Source organism: Temnothorax americanus, unplaced genomic scaffold (genome assembly GCF_048541705.1).
Source record: "Temnothorax americanus isolate GAGA-0224 unplaced genomic scaffold, ASM4854170v1 Scaffold12, whole genome shotgun sequence".
In the NCBI taxonomy this organism is placed as follows: Eukaryota; Metazoa; Arthropoda; class Insecta; order Hymenoptera; family Formicidae; genus Temnothorax; species Temnothorax americanus.
Window position 1 is genome coordinate 586,487 of NW_027509253.1, and position 18,370 is coordinate 604,856.

An 18,370-nucleotide genomic window follows, 5' to 3' on the forward strand; every position below is an offset into this window, starting at 1 on the left:
ATTACATAATAATAGATGAATTGTTAATGATGCAAAATAATGAAATATACATACTAATATATGAAATATTATACTAATAATAATAGTATATATATGTTATATATAAATATATATTATAATAAAATAAGTCATGGAATAAATGTAAAATAAGTATATAACACATAATATATATAGATTAATTTTCTCACATAAAAGTATACACACATAGTATACACAGCAAAAGAAATTAATGTAAACATTTTAAATTAATATATAACACTTTTTAAATGTATACATTTATTTATTTTTATAAAACATGTCACATTTACAATATATTATATATTAAATATATATTATACATTTTTTTTGTAGTAATAAACACAATTTTTTAATGATACGATAATATGTAGTTATAATATATATTAATAAAATTTTTACATTTTATATAAATACTTAAATAAATTTTTACAAATAATGGAATACATATTATTGAAAATTTTACTGATAATGCTAAGCTATTGCACAAAAAAAATTGCATGGCTTATTAATATTAAAAACTAAATATATATTCGCGCATTGTAATACTAATAATAATACACAAACTTCTTCAGCTTCTTTTCACCAACCTCTCTCATCTATTCGTATCTCAGCTACTCGATCCACCTCGATACAAATCGAAAAGAGAGACAGACAAAAAGCAAAAATAATATAATATAGTAATAATGAATATAAATATAAGAATATATAATTACATAAATACTTATAAAAACAAGGCTAGATACAGACATAAAAAGTGAAGATCAAAAAAGTTTTTTTTATAAATGTAGAATATTTATAAGTTTTCTATTTTTCCTCTTACTTTCTTTCTTCTTACATGATTTGTTATGTTCTGATAATGTATAATAAATACGCATACGCAAAAATAATTGATAAGAAATATTTTAGGAAAATGCGGACCCGGCGGTTACAAAAATTATATTTGCACAAGCTGAAATAAGTAACTGCCAATATTTTTCTGAAAACAATTTTTTTTCAAAATTTGTCACAAATATTTCTTCTAATTTATGTATATATAAACAGAAATCATCGCTTGCTACATTTAAGTTCCCGAACATGTTTGTTTCATTGTTTTCATAAGCTCGAAATGAAGAATATAACGTTGTATCATCAAAAGTAGCCTTGCTTTTATTTACATAGTCTATACATGTATATATCACATAAATGTATTTCTAAACATTTTCTTGTTAGGTACCCACATACATATTTAAATGCATTTTCTTCTGGCAGATCCATTGTATAATAATCATGATTTGGGATGTCTAAAATTATACGCGTTGAAGATGGAACAGATTCAGATACGGTAGATGAAGTAGAATTTGGTGTCCCAATTAGACTTAACATATCATCTCCATCTGGAGCACAATTTTGCGTATCTGGATGTTTCAGAAATGTTATACTGAACAGTTTTTTGAAAGCGCGTGAAAATTGTATAGGTGTTGGATTTAAAGAATTACCACCTTGTTGTCTAATCGAACCAAAAAAATTTTCGAGACAATCTTGATTAATCCTACGTGTTTTCAAGTATGGAAAATTGTAACATTTTAATTTTTCCCAAAGTTTTATTATACTTTTAATCGTTATCTGCCAGCATTCAAACATCTTACTTTTACATTAGTACCCTTTTTATCAATGACTTTAATACTTTTCAAAAAGCATATCATTTCTTCTAAAAAACTGTTGTTGTATTTTGCTTCCGGTAAAAACTTACCATATTTTTTAGGGCTACTTGCAGTAAAAGAATTCAAAATATCAATAATTTATCGAAATGGTCTATTAAATCAATGGTTCCAACTGCTTCACTTGGAAGTAAACCGTGAGACATTTGTGTACACATGCCTGCAGCGCAACGATTGCTAAATACTTGGCAAGCAAGTTTCACTTTCATTCTTTGAAAACCATTGGGTTCAATATGGCATTTCGTTAATTTTAGGTGCCAATTTTATCCATTGTTTACTATCTTTCATATAAAATTGAACAATGTGAGTCCATGATGCTATTTTATTATTAAACTGAAAATCATGCTTTAGGAGATTATTACGTGTTGTTTAATAAATGAGGAGTATCAAAAATGTAAAGTACTTTCTTCCTCCTCAACTAAAAAGATTGAGTTTTTTGTCGAAATTCCTAGCTCGCGAGATAAATGGATAAAATTAGATCCCATATCTGTTATTAATGCATGTACTGTTGCACCACTCATTCTTAATTTAATTATTGTTTCAAATATTATACTTTTTAAATCATGATTCCGACATGTACTTTCGACAAAACAATAACATAAAGGAAGTTTCCAATTTCCTGCAATGCTACGTGCCATTATAACAAAAACGTTTTTTTGCAGGTACAGATGATTTTTCCTTTCCATTATCCTCAAACCCAATAATTTCATCTCGCGATACATTATAAATAATGAGATTTTAAACTCATCTCATCCGCGCATAAAATACAATGTCTATCCATCGGAGGCAATGACTTTAATTTTAATGCTAAAGTATCAAAAATTTTATTATTTAAACCAGGTGCAATATTCCACGTTTGAGTCAATGATTGTAAACAACGTATTGAGGGTAATGGAATTGATTTCTTCAATTCTCTATAGTTTCGCGGACTTAAAAAATATAAACATAATGCGAATTTTTTAAATTCAGGATCGTACCTTCTACCACGACTACGTTTTACTTGCGCATCAATTTGTACCGACAACAATCTCGCAAACCTTACAGGTAATAACTTACTTCCTAATGTACGCAGAGTCTCAAACTGATCCGCATCCTCCGCATTTGCTGCTTTTTTTTTGGAGTTAGGCACTTTACCTTTTCTTAACCGTCTAATCGTTTCTCGCAGACTTTTAACTTGCGCTTTCAACTTCTTATTCTTCAATCTCAGTTTCGTCTTTCGAGGAGAATTGTCGGAAGACATATTTGCTTGCTGGGTCTTCGTACATGTGCCAGATGTGCTCCTGCGCACACAAAATATTTACATTTCTTACAGATTGCAAAAACAGATGATAAATTAATACAGTAAAGCCCGTATCAGACTACGGATTGGGATTGAGATTGGATTGAAATTTTATCAGAGCAAAGTTTACTAAACTTGAGATCAGTTTTCTCTGTTCTGATTGATTAAATTTTAATCCAATCTCAATCCCAATCCGTAGTCTGATACGGGCTAAAGAGATATATAGATTGAAGTAAAATAAATAAAACTTACGGTCCAGCAATTTCAGCATCATTATTCATTACACGTTCAGGTTCAGGTAATTGCAAGTTACTGCAAAAGGTATAATTAAAAGAATGTTATTTTTATTACAATATTCAAATATTTTCCAAACATTGAAAAAAAATTATTATATATATTGTTTTTGGTAAATGTTTATGAAAATAATTACTGGTCTTTTATTATTACCTGTTATTTTCTTCTCTGCTTGTTGATGGAGTTGCAATCTGTACATCCAGATCCATCTCAAACGTTCCAACGTTGAAACATGTATTGCTACAAAAAAATCGAGTTAAATGAGCTATTACAATTTTGGTTTTAATATTTGTATATAAAATGTGTGGTAATTGTGACGATTATTAAACATGAAATTATATTTCACGTCGGACAAAATTCACTTGTAAAAATAACTTCAAATAATTAATCGAATATTTGAAGATAGAAATGATACGTAAAATCGATATTATTCAATGTTATTAGAAGATCAACGCGCGTAATCCATTTCCATATATCTAAACCGATCAATTTTAGTTTTCAAACTCAACACGTGCATATTTCGTACATCATATAAGAAAACTTTTCTAAGAAAAAAAGGCTATTGTCCTAGGTCCTTCTCTCCGTCCACCATAAAAAGAATTTATAGTGGAGGGGACAAGAGGCCACAAAAGCCCGCTAGGATTCTGTAAAATTTCAGTCTGCTTCAGTCTGCTAGTAGCAACCAAATGCAGAAGTTGTATATACTGGTGACGATCACGTGTTTGTTTAAGCCAAGCGTTTCGTTTCGAGAGCGTTCGCGATGATCTGCAAAATGAACGAATTGTGGCGATGCTTCCAACGAACGTTTCGTGTGGATTACGGGACAATAATTTCGATGCCGGAACAGACATGTAGACCATTTTATACACATCATTAAAATAATTGAAAAAATATAAAAGAATTCATACATCTTCTTTGAAGTTAACACTATGTTATAAAATATTATAAATTTAAAAATAGAAAAAAGAGTTGTAGATATTTCTTATATTTTTTTATATTTTAAATTCTTCATTGATTTTTGAGTATTTCTGCATTTGATTGCTACCAGCAGACTGAAGCAGACTGAAATTTTACAGGATGCTTGCGAACCCTTGTAGCCTCTTATCCCCTTCACTATAAATTCTTTTTATATGATGGATGGAGAGAATTAAGGACCTAGAGGACAAGAGCCTTTTTTTCCTACATATATATATATATATATATCTTTTTTTTATTTGACGCACCTTGTTGTTTCTTCTTGTACAGTGTCCATTGACATGTGTTGTTCAATGTTCAAAGCCTCATCGTTGTCCATTATTGTGCTTCTGGAAAAAAGTTGATTTGAGTTATGTGTTAATTTAAATTTAATTTTTCTAATATTTTTATGATAAATGCAAAAATAGCTTACACATTATTGTTTTCATATTCCATTAATACTATTCCATCCGTTGATACTGCAGAAGCTGTAGTACTGCTGTAAAAGAATATATTTTTAATTATTTTATATTACTATCAAAAATATTCTGAAGTATCACAAAACTATAGATTTTCCAAATAAAAAGTAATTAAAACTAATATATATGAAAACTTACTTATTATTAGTGAACTCTAAACATCTTGTTGGTACAGCATCTGAATGAAGGCGAGCTCGACTTTTGACCATTTTATATTTATCTTCCTCAAAATGTACATGGCACAATCGACAATTGCGGTGAGCATACTCGGGGCCTTTCGGTATTAAGTCTGATCTTCTGCATGCTTGAACCCATGCCAACCACCTGTATATGTCAGAATAATTAATTAAATTACGCAAATAATAAAATAATAATGTAAACAATTATTAAAATAGTATTTGTACCTATCATGTTCTTTTGGAAAGAGGAAGAAATGTCGTTTTTCCACATTTATGGTGCTCATACATCCTGTCACTGCACACCAATGACTTTCTTTTTAAAGTTTTAATGGTTTTTTCCATTTTCTAGTTCCTTCTTGTAGCAAAAAATCTGAAACAAAGCTAAGATCAAAGTGCTCTCAAAGAAAAGAAAACCTGTATAAAATTTATACAGGTTAACTTTCCTTCCTATACTTCCAATACACAAATCACTTCACAATCACTTCACAAATCTCTTCACAATCACCTACTTTACAATCACACACTTCACACTATTTTTTTTCCGACTTTTATCAAGTCAATCTATAGCTGTCTATAGCACTTTAACGCCTTAGCATTTAAATGTGCCTCTAAATCCGTTAGAAAAGGAAAGAGAGTAAGAAGAAAAGAGACAGAGGTAGTGCTTTATTTCGCGCATGCGCAATCCGTTTTGGCCAACACGAAATCAGAGGAGTTGCGCTACTGTATATACTGTGGCGGTACATCACTCTGGCTGTTTTCCAGCAAGGTGACACGGTGCGACACTATGCGACACACTCGAACACTGTGTATAGTGTGTATGAGTGTTTGTTGGAACGCAAAACTTGACCATTGTGGACATTTATATTTTTGCAAGGATTTTTCACCAGAATAATTTTAAAGCAGTAAATAAGTTATGTTTAATGTGAAAGCAGTAAAAAGGTTATGTTTAAACAAATAAAATAAATAAAAAACTAGTGCTGAGATATAAAAGATTGGCAACAATGCCTACAGAACACACTCGAACTCTACACCGATGCTGTGTCGAGATGTGCTTCGCCGTGTCGTTGTTGGAAAGCACTGTGTCTGACACTCTGACACTGTGCACTGTGCCACGCAGTGTCGCCTGTGTTCCTTGCTGGAAAGCACCCACTAAAGGTGAAATTTCATGGGCAGTAAAAAGCAGCAGCAGATCGTACTGATTGGCTATAAAATAGAGAAGTTCTCGAGTTCCTAGAACTTCTCTATTTTATAGCCAATCAGTACGATCTGCTGCTGCTTTTTACTGCCCATGAAATTTCACCTTAATGCTGGCGGCACCGTAACGTCTAAAGCTCATAACTCAGGCACGTCTCAACGAAAATAGGTTTTCAATTAGTGTTTTGGAGACGTCCCCTTGCCACCTTTAATACTGTGTCATAAAAAAATGGGGTGTTCTATTTAAAAAAATTAGGTTGGTCTTGACCTCGCCTTGACGCCTCCACTCAAGGTCAAACGGATATGATCATTGAATAGAACTTTTAAAACCCTACAACTTTGGTTCGAAACATTTTTCTCAGAAACGTTTTGTTTTCGAGATATTTGACCGTTTCCAGACTTTTCTCACACCCGATATATATATATATGATACACAATAAAAATGATTGAAAAGTAATTAGAGATGAATGCATTCGTATTGTTTTATTATAAAAAATAAAATTGCGTTCAGGTATTTTATGTATAACCGTATCGTATATAATTATTATATACATATAAGAAAATCTTTCCCGGGTATCTTTGAAAAAGTTCGTTATACGAATGAAATTACTCGTGTAAATGTTTCGCAATTTTAGAAAAAAAATATAATGTATCAATGTATGGCATAATATGCTGTTTCCCAAAACACCGAATCTCCTATTTAACCGATTTTTTCATAAAACTCACTTACTGGTTTGTCTTAAATTAACCCACTACTAGAATATAATATGAGTGCAGAAAATTTAAATTTTTACTAGAATTTTATCTAAACATTCGATAAAAATTTACCTCTTTAATGTTTATTTCATTGCTGTCATCTGAAATTCTATAATGCCTATTCATGCTTATTTTATTTACAACGTAATACATTATATAACATACAAATCGTCAGTTTTCAACATATCTATCCTCTTATTTATAAAATCCAACGTAAACACAAGTCCCACTCTTTATACCGTTTAATCAATTCTTTTAAACCATCATGCGGTCTGCCTTTGGCGATGTCATTACAGAGTTCTTGAAGTTAAAATAGACTTCTCAGATTTCCTTGACTTGTAAGTTGTTCCAGACAGTTAAACAGATCTTCATTTGTCACCAAAAATTCATTCCGTTTCATGAATTTTATAAAGTAGTGGCACTCCATAACAATAGTATTTTGTAGTGAGATCGTCGGGTTCTCATTATCGTTGATGTTCTCCCCGGCCATGAATTCGAAAAAAGTTAATGTTCTTGATGTGTTTCAGAAGTAGAGTCTTCAGTTGCTGGTCAAATCGTATTACAATGGATTTTATTTTGTTGGCAGGAATCAAGTGATAATAAATCATTTGTTCATCACAGTTGCCATATGTAAGCGGGAACAGTTTCGCTAGATGATGGTTTTCTGAGTAACTTTCAATTTTGTTGTGCATGCACTTTCTGATACAGTGAAACAAGTTTTTTACTATAATACCATGTCGTACGTTCTTCTGCTTGATAGATAATTTATGGGAAGTAACAAACTCATTGTTAAAACTGACGAGCCAGTCACACAACATTTCAAAATACATTGTTAATCGATTAATGCGTTTAATCACATTTTCTGACACAGTGCCTAAAAGCAACCACAGATATTTATAGTATATTTTGTAAATTAGAAGGTAATATGAGCGTCTAGTTCGTGAGTTTTTCAATTTGCTGCCTAATATGTATTTAATCGTTATTTCCAAGATCTCGATGCACATGTCAAAAGGTATATTGCACAAACGATTCAACCAGTAAGTCCTCACAATTCGAGCACTATATTATCTATATATAAATGAATTATATTAGAAATAATAGTAATACATAACTTATAATTAATAATATAATGTATATATGTATAAAATTCTGTTCAATTGTATTAGCTGAATATACTTTAGGGGTTACGTTTTGCTGAGCTCGATTATGCCTATTATAAGAAGCATCATAAGAATGCCTATTTCTGGCCTCGGGCTCGAGGTCATTAAAGTTTCTGTTACTACCGAGATTCTTTTCCTCAGTCTGGATTCTGGTATCGCTACCGCTATCACTGGCGTTTACGTTACTTGTACGCGACTGAGCAAACGTATTTCTGTCAATCAATCGGCTGAGAAAACTTCTGATACGTTTCTCTGCCTCCGTTGTGTTGATACTAATATGAGGTTCCTGGTTACGTTGAAACCGCGGCGGTTTGTTCTGCGGTGCATGAGTAGCACAGTTATATTGCGAGTACATGGCGGAGTTACTGTTATTATTTGTTCGCTTACTATATCTATGGTCCTCTGAATATCTCGGAGGTGGTTGATAACCAATAACCACCACGACCACCTTTTTGATTCCTATTAAGAGACATCAATTAAGAGTCATTACAATACTTCATTAAATATTTTACGATTTTGCTTGGTAAGATAGTTATGGTTTGGTATATGTTAGTAACACATATTAGATAATATATTAATTTAGTAAGATACGTACCGTCCACCTCTTCCACTTTGTACATCAAATCCTCTTGATTCAAAACGATCTTGATTACTTTCATTATTTTGTATGTAGCTGTTTTGAGACAAATTAGTTGTTTCGACGCTCTCAGGTTGTACAGGTAATTTATCCTCGAGAAAGTCAAATAGGGATATTTTTCCGCTGCTTGATTTACTGTCCTCGGTTTTCTTTTTCCGTTTGCCACGCGGCTCTTGTGGTTTGCGAGATTTCTTGGCGTTACTGCAATAAAATTATAATTCAATTAATAATTACGATAAGTGTATGAAAAAGAAAAATTATAATAAATTCTCTTACTTATATCTGCTGTCGGTCTTTTGCAGGCTTCTCAGTGCTTTATCCACGTTACTTCTATAAAACAAATTATTACAAGAGACATTGTGTAAAAAGCGACACAAGGCAGTAAGTAACGCAATCTAATCTAATACATTTACCTTAAAGCCGATATATGTTCAACTTCTAAGGCTTGAAAGTTATTCTTTCCATCTGTCAACAATAATTTTAACATCCGCGGAACTGATCTCGATTCTTCGTTTTCTTTGAGCGTAGCTACATTACGTATCTTTTGTATTTGCAACACAATGTTGCCCTGACCAATATTTCCATTCCCGCTGCCAATCTCTCTCAAGTCGAGCTGTAAATAATATGTAAATAATATAATATAAATTTGTTCTCATAATGATAAGTAACAGTAATATATAAATATAAATAACAATAATAAATTAAAAAAAAATTATTAAAATAGTGTTTTTTATATTAACGAAGTATATCTTACAATTAGAATCTCCCGGGTCTCTTTCGTCCAGTAAATTTGGAGTCATCTCTAACTTCTTTCCCTTGCCGGCGCCGTTTTTCTTTCTTCTATAAAATCCAGTCCCTACTTTTCTTCAATGATTTACCCTTGGCTTTCTTTATGTATTCCCTATGTATAAAAAAAATTATCACAATTTTTGGAAGGTAAAATAGAGAAATAATAGATATAACGGATAACGGACAATGAGAGGATCAAACCTTCTTGAATTAGCGACGGTTTATCTATCTTTATTCTCTACGCCTAGTGCCTTTGGAAGCGGAGCAGCTCCTCCGGTCATTAAAACCAAGACCATTTTTTCTTTGCTTTTGCGCTATTCGGAAAATCGACAACTACACCGCCATAAAAACCAGCTTTTGTGGCTTGTGCCATAATTAATTCAATCAATCGTTCCTGTTCACCGTTCTCTGAGTAAAATTGTAACACTGCTCTTGCGCCTCTTGACAGGTATGCATACAACGTTGAGAAGAAACGTTATAAACGTTTTGTAGGATTGTGCAAAGTTTTGCTTGCATAGCACAACCACTAAACCGCAGAAATACTGACAGCCCCATCAAACGTACCAGCTTTAAATGGCAATCCTTGACCTATATCTCCCAAAATTAAGTCACCATCTAATTCTCTTTCATCACAGCTACATCTAAAAATAATGTAATATGTTAATATGATTATATATATCATCTTTTACGCAAATTTTTACAGACAGCGTTACTAGCAACGTGCACAACTTCATTTGAGGTTATAATTGGGTACAACATTCATCGCGCGATACTGGCTGCGGTCCACTTGATGCTACAACGGCTTCGAAGCATTTCTCTTCTCCTTTCTTTCAATAAAGAAAGAAGGAGAGGAAGAACGCTTCAAAGCCGTTGTAGCGTCAAGTGGACCGCAGCTACTGTTATACGTGCAAATCGGAAACGTACCTCGAGTCCAGCTCTTCTGCGATCAACGAAATCGGGATCGAACATGTCAGTCGTCATTTTCTGCCAAGCGTAGAGAACCTTCTGTTCCGGCAGCGGTGCAATGGTAACGTGATGTAGGGATACGAAATCTCCAGATAAGAGCACGAAGCAATTCAAATTCAGTATATCGCCGGCACGATTATACGGTGTTACTGCCATTTCGCGTACGCGCGTGCGGTTCGTGCAAACGTTGTTAACGCGCGGCCGCAATCGCGCGGCAGAAAGGCCTCGTGTGAACAGGCTCCTTGATCTCAATATCCTCAGCTCCCTGCCGTCAATATAAAAATAAAAAATAATATAATAGGTTAACCTGTATATGTATAAACACTCACGTAAACGTAGTAAACAGTAAATAGGTTAATTAACCTGTATGTATAAACACTCACGTAAAAACGTAATAATAAACAGTAAATAAAATAAGTATAACAGTAATTAATCGTCGCGTCGCGTAAAGAGTCACGGTCACGGTCGATCTCGCTCCGCGCGTATGTCGTACTTACCGTGTCTCTCGAGTGCTGGTGCTCCCAAGTGTAGAGTCCCTTTATAAAGGGACTCTACGTGGGGGTTTTATCTGTTACATTCCTCGGATGAGGAAATAAGGTGCCTTGTACCCTAAGGTAATTAGCACAAGCAATGTAGACCCAGTCATTCATTCACACTACCACCGTGATACACTTAAAATACCTTAATCTTTTTGATCCTTTACGAATCTTAAGCCTTGCAGATTGTGAATCCTTTCCGATTCCCAATCGTGCAGACCATTAATCCATAAGGATCTTACGCGGAAAAAACCTCTTAGCAGAGTATATATGGGACGAAGGCCGGGTCGGATTCGAACCACGGACCTTGATGTTTCTAATCATTAGGCACTGAGCACTGAGCCACGCGTCATCCCCCCGGACTCTACGTGCTCTCGAGATAGGTTAAGGCTGAGTTTCCATTTCCACTGAGCGCGTTAAGGCTGATTTATAGAGACCGTAACCGTTGATTTAAGCCGTAATCTTTAAGAAATTGACCAATCACAGTCGATTATTCTTCTCTCATTCGACTGTGATTGGTCAATTTGTTAAAGATTACGGCTTAAATCAACGGTTACGGCTATTATAAACCAACCCTAAAGGCTGATTTATAGAGGCCGTAACCGTTGATTTAAGCCGTAATCTTTAAGAAATTGACCAATCACCGTCGAATGTGAGAAAAACAGTTGACTGTGATTGGTCAATTTCTTAATGATTACGGCTTAAATCAACGGTTACGGCCTCTATAAATCAGCCTTTACGCGTCGCGTCGTCACAAGTTAACCAATCAAAACATCCCATTTCATTACATTCTTGTGACGGGATCGAAAATGGGATGTTTAGGCTGAGTATCCACTGAGCGCGTCACGCGTCGCGTCGTCCGAGTTGAACCACGCAAAACATCCCCGTTCGATCCCGTCACAAGAATGTAAGGCCCGGTCTACAATGGATGTCGAGTCGGAATCGTAAGAAATTGACCAATCACAGTTCATTATTCGTCGACCGCAAGGAGAATAACAGATTGTGATTAGTCAATTTCTTACGACTCCGACTTACGACATCCATTGTAGACCGGGCCTAATGAAATGAGATGTTTTGCGTGGTTCAACTCGGACGACGCGACGCGTGACGCGCTCAGTGGAAACTCAGCCTTATTCTTTCACGAATCTTCAAACGTAATTGGCTAATAATAATCTTGCAACGCGACATTGCGACGATTTTGGTTAATTTCAAGGGTACGATCGAAATGAAGCACGCCCGTGTTTCTACTACAACTAACTAAATTGAATATATATTTGTATAATACGAGTAAGGGTTGATTTATAATAGCCGTAACCGTTGATTTAAGCCGTAATCTTTAAAAAATTGACTACGCACAGTCGAATGTGAGAAGAATAATCGACTGTGCGTGGTCTATTTCTTAAAGATTACGGCTTAAATCAACGGTTACGGCTATTATAAACCAACCCTAAGCGGATTTTAGCGGAACAGAATACGGCCCCTGGGCCCAAGTAATGCTGCGTTCTGATAGGCTGTTCTATGCCGGTCGCTGATTGGTCTTGTTTATGCGGCTGTAGCCACACGATCGCGACGATCGCGACATCGCGTTGCGCGACAGTTGTATGCACGTCAGCCTTTAAGCTTGACTAATCGCTAATCGCCATATTTGAAAAGTTCAAATTCTGGAAGATACACATATATAGCCGCTATAATATATAAAATAAATTATAAACCGATTTGGTACGGTTCTTGGCTTTAAATTGAGCAGGCGTTTAGCTATTAAAGAGCGTTTAAAAGTGCGGCGACGTACTAAAACCGAGAGAGAGAGAGAGAAAGAACAAAGAGAGGAGAAAAATGAGGAAGAAAGCGAAAGCTAGGCCGAAAACTAAGAAAGCAACGGTAAACATTTGCAATTAATATCGATATACGTATACTACGTATTTACGTTCCTCTTTTTCGTAGACGTGCGAAAAATTGAAAACTCGGATTCAGAAGACGGAGCAAACGATTCTTCGTAGAATACAACAAGTAGTGGAGGAGGAGGAATCTTGCGATAAAAGTCGTGATTTGAGTGACTCGGGTAAGTTCACTCTGAGGTTGAGAGCACTCGTGAATTATTTTGTTTACACCAAGCGCACACATTTTGTATATTAGAAAGTATAACGTGGAACGTCAATTATATTTCTCAGATCGCATGCTGCTTCGTACGAGAAATACCTCGAGAAAATCATCCTCGAGGAGAGATCCCGCATTTTCCCATGCGAACGTTCTCAACGAAGACTCTATGCGCGATAACTACAGGTGCTATTGTCAACATTTTCTAGACGTACCACGTACGTCGTCTCGACCGTTCAGCAACGGGACATCTACCTTGGAGCGATGCAACGAGGAGTTGAGTTTCATTCAGGCTATTGTCTGGTTGAAATTTGCCATCGTCTGTGCTTCTCAAATTCCAGTCGAGCAATTGCAACAGATATTTGACAGACAGTGGGATGCACGCGGTAATCGTCACCGCGAAGATGAGCAGCGTACTGATGTTGATGAACGACCGAGATCTCCCGTGAATAACGATTTATCGGTGACTGACGGAACAAACCTGAGGGATACTTTCGCAACGTCAACTCCTCTCAATATTTCCAACGTATGCGTTTATACTCCTCAAAGAGCTGTCTTCTACTCTAAATTTGAAAATACCCCAGAAAATAACCTATCCATGTCGGCGAACGATCCGACTCGATCGCCCGTTGAGTCTTGGACACAATGGACGCACCAAAGTTCTAACACGTGTCGCGAGAGAGAAGAGGAAAAAAAAGTAAGATCCTACATAATTCCAGAAACGGATCTGGAATCGACAGTAAGTGAAGAGGACGAAGAAGATTTTGATATGACTTATGGCATACCTGATGAGCATCAGTGCTTCGAATTTGAAAAAGATATAGGATGCTCAGTGCAGAGAGGATCGACTAGTGGTATTGAGCGGATGAACGAGAAAATAATCGAAAATAAACGTATTTTCCAAAAGAACCACGCTGACCCTCCGAGTGAATGTAACGTTATTTTACCAGCGAGAAACCAATCTATCGACCCAATATTTGATTTGGAAAATACGTTTAATAGAGAGTGCTTCATCTCAACGAGAAACCAAAATTATTTAGCCGATAAGGTGCCAGACGCTGACGGCAGTCCGAAAAGCTTGGTTATAACTGAAAAAGACGTGTCTCAAATGTCAAATGTTAATCCTGACAAATATTTCGACATTCTACTCGATAGCGCTGATAATAGTCCCGCCTTGTGGATGAGCAATACCATCGCTGAATATCCAAGCAAGGATAGTGCGTACAGTACATCACGTTACGATATATTTAATTACGATGCCGCGGTAGAAGCGAGATCTATTGCCGATAATAAACGTTTATCGGACACTGAATATTATTCTAAATTGCAACCCTGCAAAAAAAAGACACGTACATACGAGACAGGGAAGACCACCTCTTCGATTGACGGGATGTCGACATCCAGCAATGGCAGTCTCGAAAGTTTCATAAGTGCAAAATCTATTTTTCAAATATCAGATGGTTATAACGATGAGGATTCCGACGGTCAGATCGTCACGTACGATGAGCAGATAAACGATAGCACCTCTGGACGTTTGGAAGATGATGCTGCAGTGGTAGCCGCGGAGTCTATCGACGATAAATGCACTCCGAACATCGAGCATCGTTACGAACCACATCCTCGCAACGAAAAGACACGTACATGCGAGAAAACGACGGCTTCTGCTTCCATAATACAAGGAGCTGTAATACCGGATACTAATATCGGACATCGTTACAATTTGCGATCTCGTAATAACGGGAAGATTAGCTTCGAGAAAGAGGCCCATTCTCCTATAACGGGGAAACCGGAAGAATATAAATCGCGACGAGCACGGGATCTATTAAAGAAAGAAAACGAAAATGAAGACAAAATGATTTCTGCCGACTGGTTGAACTTGACTGTAGAGTCGCTACGTATAGACCGTGTAATCACCGAGTCGATTAAAGTGATTCTCTCGGCGCTTTGCGATAAGAAAACGATGGAGGAATACGTGATGAAAAAACGGCAGAGGAATATTTATTGGAAAGATAGTTTGGAAGAGGAAGCTGTGAACACGGTACTGAATATATCTGATATTTTTACAAAAGAGAAGAAGCCCAACATATGCATAAAAGTAATCGTGACAGCAATAGTCAAAACTCTGAATGAGATAATGCGTGAAAACCAGACAAGTTACCCCGAGGTATATATTACATTATGCATTCTTTATATTTACAAATATTACATCAATCAAGTATATAACATGATACATATTGACAACTTGAAAATATATATACATACATAAACAAAAAATATATATATAAATACGCACATAATATTTTATATATTTTATGTGTGTGTATATATACAAATATAAATATATGTATCTATATATATATATATATATATATAGATAAAACATTATATGTGCATATATATAAAATCATTATTAGAAATGTTTGGAACGTATTTAAAATGGAGTAGCAATAACTATGCAATATAATTATACAATAAATTTTTCTTTCTAGACATCCATATGGATATATCGTGTACAAATAATTCTGGAGTTTTGTAACTCATTGCCGATATGCGTCAAGGTAATCGATTACTTGATGACGAAATTAAAATCGCTTCAGTCTGCGCTGACCAAAAATGAGGGGAAAATTCGGAAAAACACCTATGTCGTGATAAATCAATTGCATTTGGTATTTTACGCGTTAAACATCGCTCTTGAAAAATATCGTACAATTATACCGATCGACCAAAGATCTCGATCTGTGGAAAAAATTATACCTCATGTCGCGGATCTTTGGAAATTACAATACATCGACAAGGAACTTGAACATACAGGTTTAGACTTGGATACTGCGGAGAAGCGATGGTTAAATGCTTTGGAAAATAGTGCGGTAGTTTTCACGAAGCATTATTTTGTACAATTCGCCGAAAAGTCACTTTCGCTAGTCCGTCGTGCTAATCTCGCAATCTAACATGAAGATAACATATAACGTTTTTTAAGTTCAAAGATCAAAGCGTACAACATTACGTAGAGTTACATACATTTAGTTATCTACTTCTACATTATATTTTTTTGTCTTCATGTTTTACACATCTAAAAGTCTTATAAAAATAAAAGAGAAAATGTTGATTTTATCACACTAAACGTAACATTTAAAATTCTACGTATATGCGTGCTTTAAACATTAAAAGCTACATAAAATAATATTAAAATAAATATTAAAATCTTGCTTTGATACGAAATGAATCCATTGTACGTCGATGAGTTAAATTCCTCCTTTTTTTTCTCTTCCGTTAAGTTTTCGGTAGACCAGCTACATAAAGATCGCGAGTCCTGAGGTATTAGATTGATAGTGGCATTTATTAAAGTCTGTAGTGGACATATATCTGTGCAGTTTGGTAGTGTCAGAGTGATCGTCGTGTCGTCGATATTCATGTAATACGTAATCTGAAATAATTTTAGTATTGTTTCAAGTTATTAACGACAGCTGGAACATTTTTAAATAACAATAATAAACACTCTGAATCGAATAGTTGTAAAAACTGAACATAAAATATTCTAAACAATAAATAGAGCAAGGAAGTAAAATGTTACCTTCATCCCGTGAATACCCGTATCGTTATCGAAGTATACGTCGAATATCAACGCAGACGCTTCCGTGGGAATGTGAGGCGACCAGAGATCAAGATTTTTCAGAACCCCGACGATGTTTCTCGCGTCACCACTATACACCATCATTTTTCGCGTCCTTGATATATCGCCTACTATATATTTTGTATATCCTCCTCCACTACTTGTTGTATTCTACGAAGAATCGTTTGCTCCGTCTTCTGAATCCGAGTTTTCAATTTTTCGCACGTCTACGAAAAAGAGGAACGTAAATACGTAGTATACGTATATCGATATTAATTGCAAATGTTTACCGTTGCTTTCTTAGTTTTCGGCCTAGCTTTCGCTTTCTTCCTCATTTTTCTCCTCTCTTTGTTCTCTCTCTCTCTCTCTCTCTCTCTCTCTCTCTCTCTCTCTCTCTCTCTCTCTCGGTTTTAGTACGTCGCCGCACTTTTAAACGCTCTTTAATAGCTAAACGCCTGCTCACGTTAAAGCCACGAACCGTACCAAATCGGTTTATAATTTATTTTATATATTATAGCGGCTATATATATATATATGTGTATCTTCCAGAATTGGAACTTTTCAAATATGGCGATTAGCGCGTAGTCAAGCTTAAGGGCCTTGGCACATAGAAAAACTTAAGCAGTTAAACTTAAGCAGTAAGAAATCAACGGTATGGATTCGCTACCGCTTAGGGCCGTGCCTTAAGTTCTTGACTGTGATTGGCTGATTTGCTTATTGCTTGAGTTTTACTGCTTAAGTTTTTCTATGTGTCCGGGCCTTGAAGGCTGACGTGTAGTATGTATGTACAACTGTCGCGCAACGCGATGTCGCGATCGTCGCGATCGTGTGGCTACAGCCGCATAAACAAGACCAATCAGCGACCGGCATAGAACAGCCTATCAGAACGCAGCATTACTTGGGCCCAGGGGCCGTATTCTGTTCCGCTAAAATCCGCTTAGGGTTGATTTATAATAGCCGTAACCGTTGATTTAAGCCGTAATCTTTAAAAAATTGACTACGCACAGTCGAATGTGAGAAGAATAATCGACTGTGCGTGGTCACGTTCTTAAAGATTACGGCTTAAATCAACGGTTACGGCTATTATAAACCAACCCTTAGGCCTGGTCTACAATGGGTGTTGTAAGTCGTAAGTCGTGAGAATTGGCCACGCACAGTTCATTATTCTTCGACCGCAAGAAGAATAATAAACTGTGCGTGGTCGGTTGTTACGACCGGGCCTTATCAGAAGTGTAGTAACTCTCAGTGGAAACTCAGCCTTAGGGTTGGTTTATAATAGCCGTAACCGTTGATTTAAGCCGTAATCTTTAAGAAATAGACCACGCACAGTCGATTATTCTTCTCACATTCGACTGTGCGTAGTCAATTTTTTAAAGATTACGGCTTAAATCAACGGTTACGGCTATTATAAATCAACCCTTACTCGTATTATACAAATATATATTCAATTTAGTTAGTTATAGTAGAAACACGGGCGTGCTTCATTTCGATCGTACCCTTGAAATTAACCAAAATCGTCGCGATGTCGCGTTGCAAGATTATTATTAGCCACGTACGTTTGAAGATTCGTGAAAGAATAAGGCTGAGTTTCCACTGAGCGCGTCACGCGTCGCGTCGTCCGAGTTGAACCACGCAAAACATCTCATTTCATTAGGCCCGGTCTACAATGGATGTCGTAAGTCGGAGTCGTAAGAAATTGACCAATCACAATCTGTTAATCTCCTTGCG

At 35.7% G+C, this 18,370-nt stretch overlaps 3 protein-coding genes and 1 pseudogene across 5 annotated transcripts; 1 reads left to right on the forward strand and 3 right to left on the reverse strand.

The window, feature by feature from the left end:
- Positions 1–1,479: 1,479 nt before the first annotated feature.
- LOC143893299 (uncharacterized) lies at positions 1,480–5,238 on the reverse strand (annotated as a pseudogene). Its single transcript, XR_013255764.1, has 7 exons — positions 5,126–5,238; positions 4,860–5,045; positions 4,676–4,741; positions 4,512–4,592; positions 3,442–3,528; positions 3,247–3,306; positions 1,480–2,995 (listed from the first exon to the last, which is right to left on the reverse strand). The product of XR_013255764.1 is annotated as an uncharacterized LOC143893299 (transcript).
- A 1,727-nt stretch (positions 5,239–6,965) lies between these two features.
- Positions 6,966–11,299, reverse strand: LOC143893296 (uncharacterized). 2 transcript variants are annotated; one of them, XM_077398512.1, is made up of 9 exons: positions 10,900–11,299; positions 10,361–10,667; positions 9,638–10,077; positions 9,402–9,548; positions 9,061–9,260; positions 8,924–8,977; positions 8,606–8,848; positions 8,398–8,469; positions 6,966–8,326 (listed from the first exon to the last, which is right to left on the reverse strand). In XM_077398512.1, the coding sequence occupies exons 5-8, from the start codon at positions 9,132–9,134 to the stop codon at positions 8,403–8,405; spliced, it is 438 nt and encodes a 145-aa protein (XP_077254638.1). In that variant the 5' UTR covers positions 9,135–9,260; positions 9,402–9,548; positions 9,638–10,077; positions 10,361–10,667; positions 10,900–11,299; the 3' UTR covers positions 6,966–8,326; positions 8,398–8,402. The 2 variants fall into 2 exon arrangements, with proteins under 2 accessions (XP_077254638.1, XP_077254637.1); XM_077398511.1 differs by having other exon boundaries at positions 6,966–8,469; positions 10,900–11,296.
- Positions 11,300–12,376: 1,077 nt separating this feature from the next.
- On the forward strand, positions 12,377–16,418 carry LOC143893302 (uncharacterized). The gene is made up of 4 exons (XM_077398520.1): positions 12,377–12,816; positions 12,880–12,997; positions 13,107–15,196; positions 15,522–16,418. Exons 1-4 carry the CDS (start codon positions 12,772–12,774, stop codon positions 15,978–15,980), a joined length of 2,712 nt encoding a protein of 903 aa, XP_077254646.1. The 5' UTR covers positions 12,377–12,771; the 3' UTR covers positions 15,981–16,418.
- Positions 15,475–17,398, reverse strand: LOC143893303 (venom acid phosphatase Acph-1-like). Its single transcript, XM_077398521.1, has 3 exons — positions 16,933–17,398; positions 16,604–16,869; positions 15,475–16,456 (listed from the first exon to the last, which is right to left on the reverse strand). Exons 2-3 carry the CDS (start codon positions 16,745–16,747, stop codon positions 16,187–16,189), a joined length of 414 nt encoding a protein of 137 aa, XP_077254647.1. The 5' UTR covers positions 16,748–16,869; positions 16,933–17,398; the 3' UTR covers positions 15,475–16,186.
- Positions 17,399–18,370: the final 972 nt, after the last annotated feature.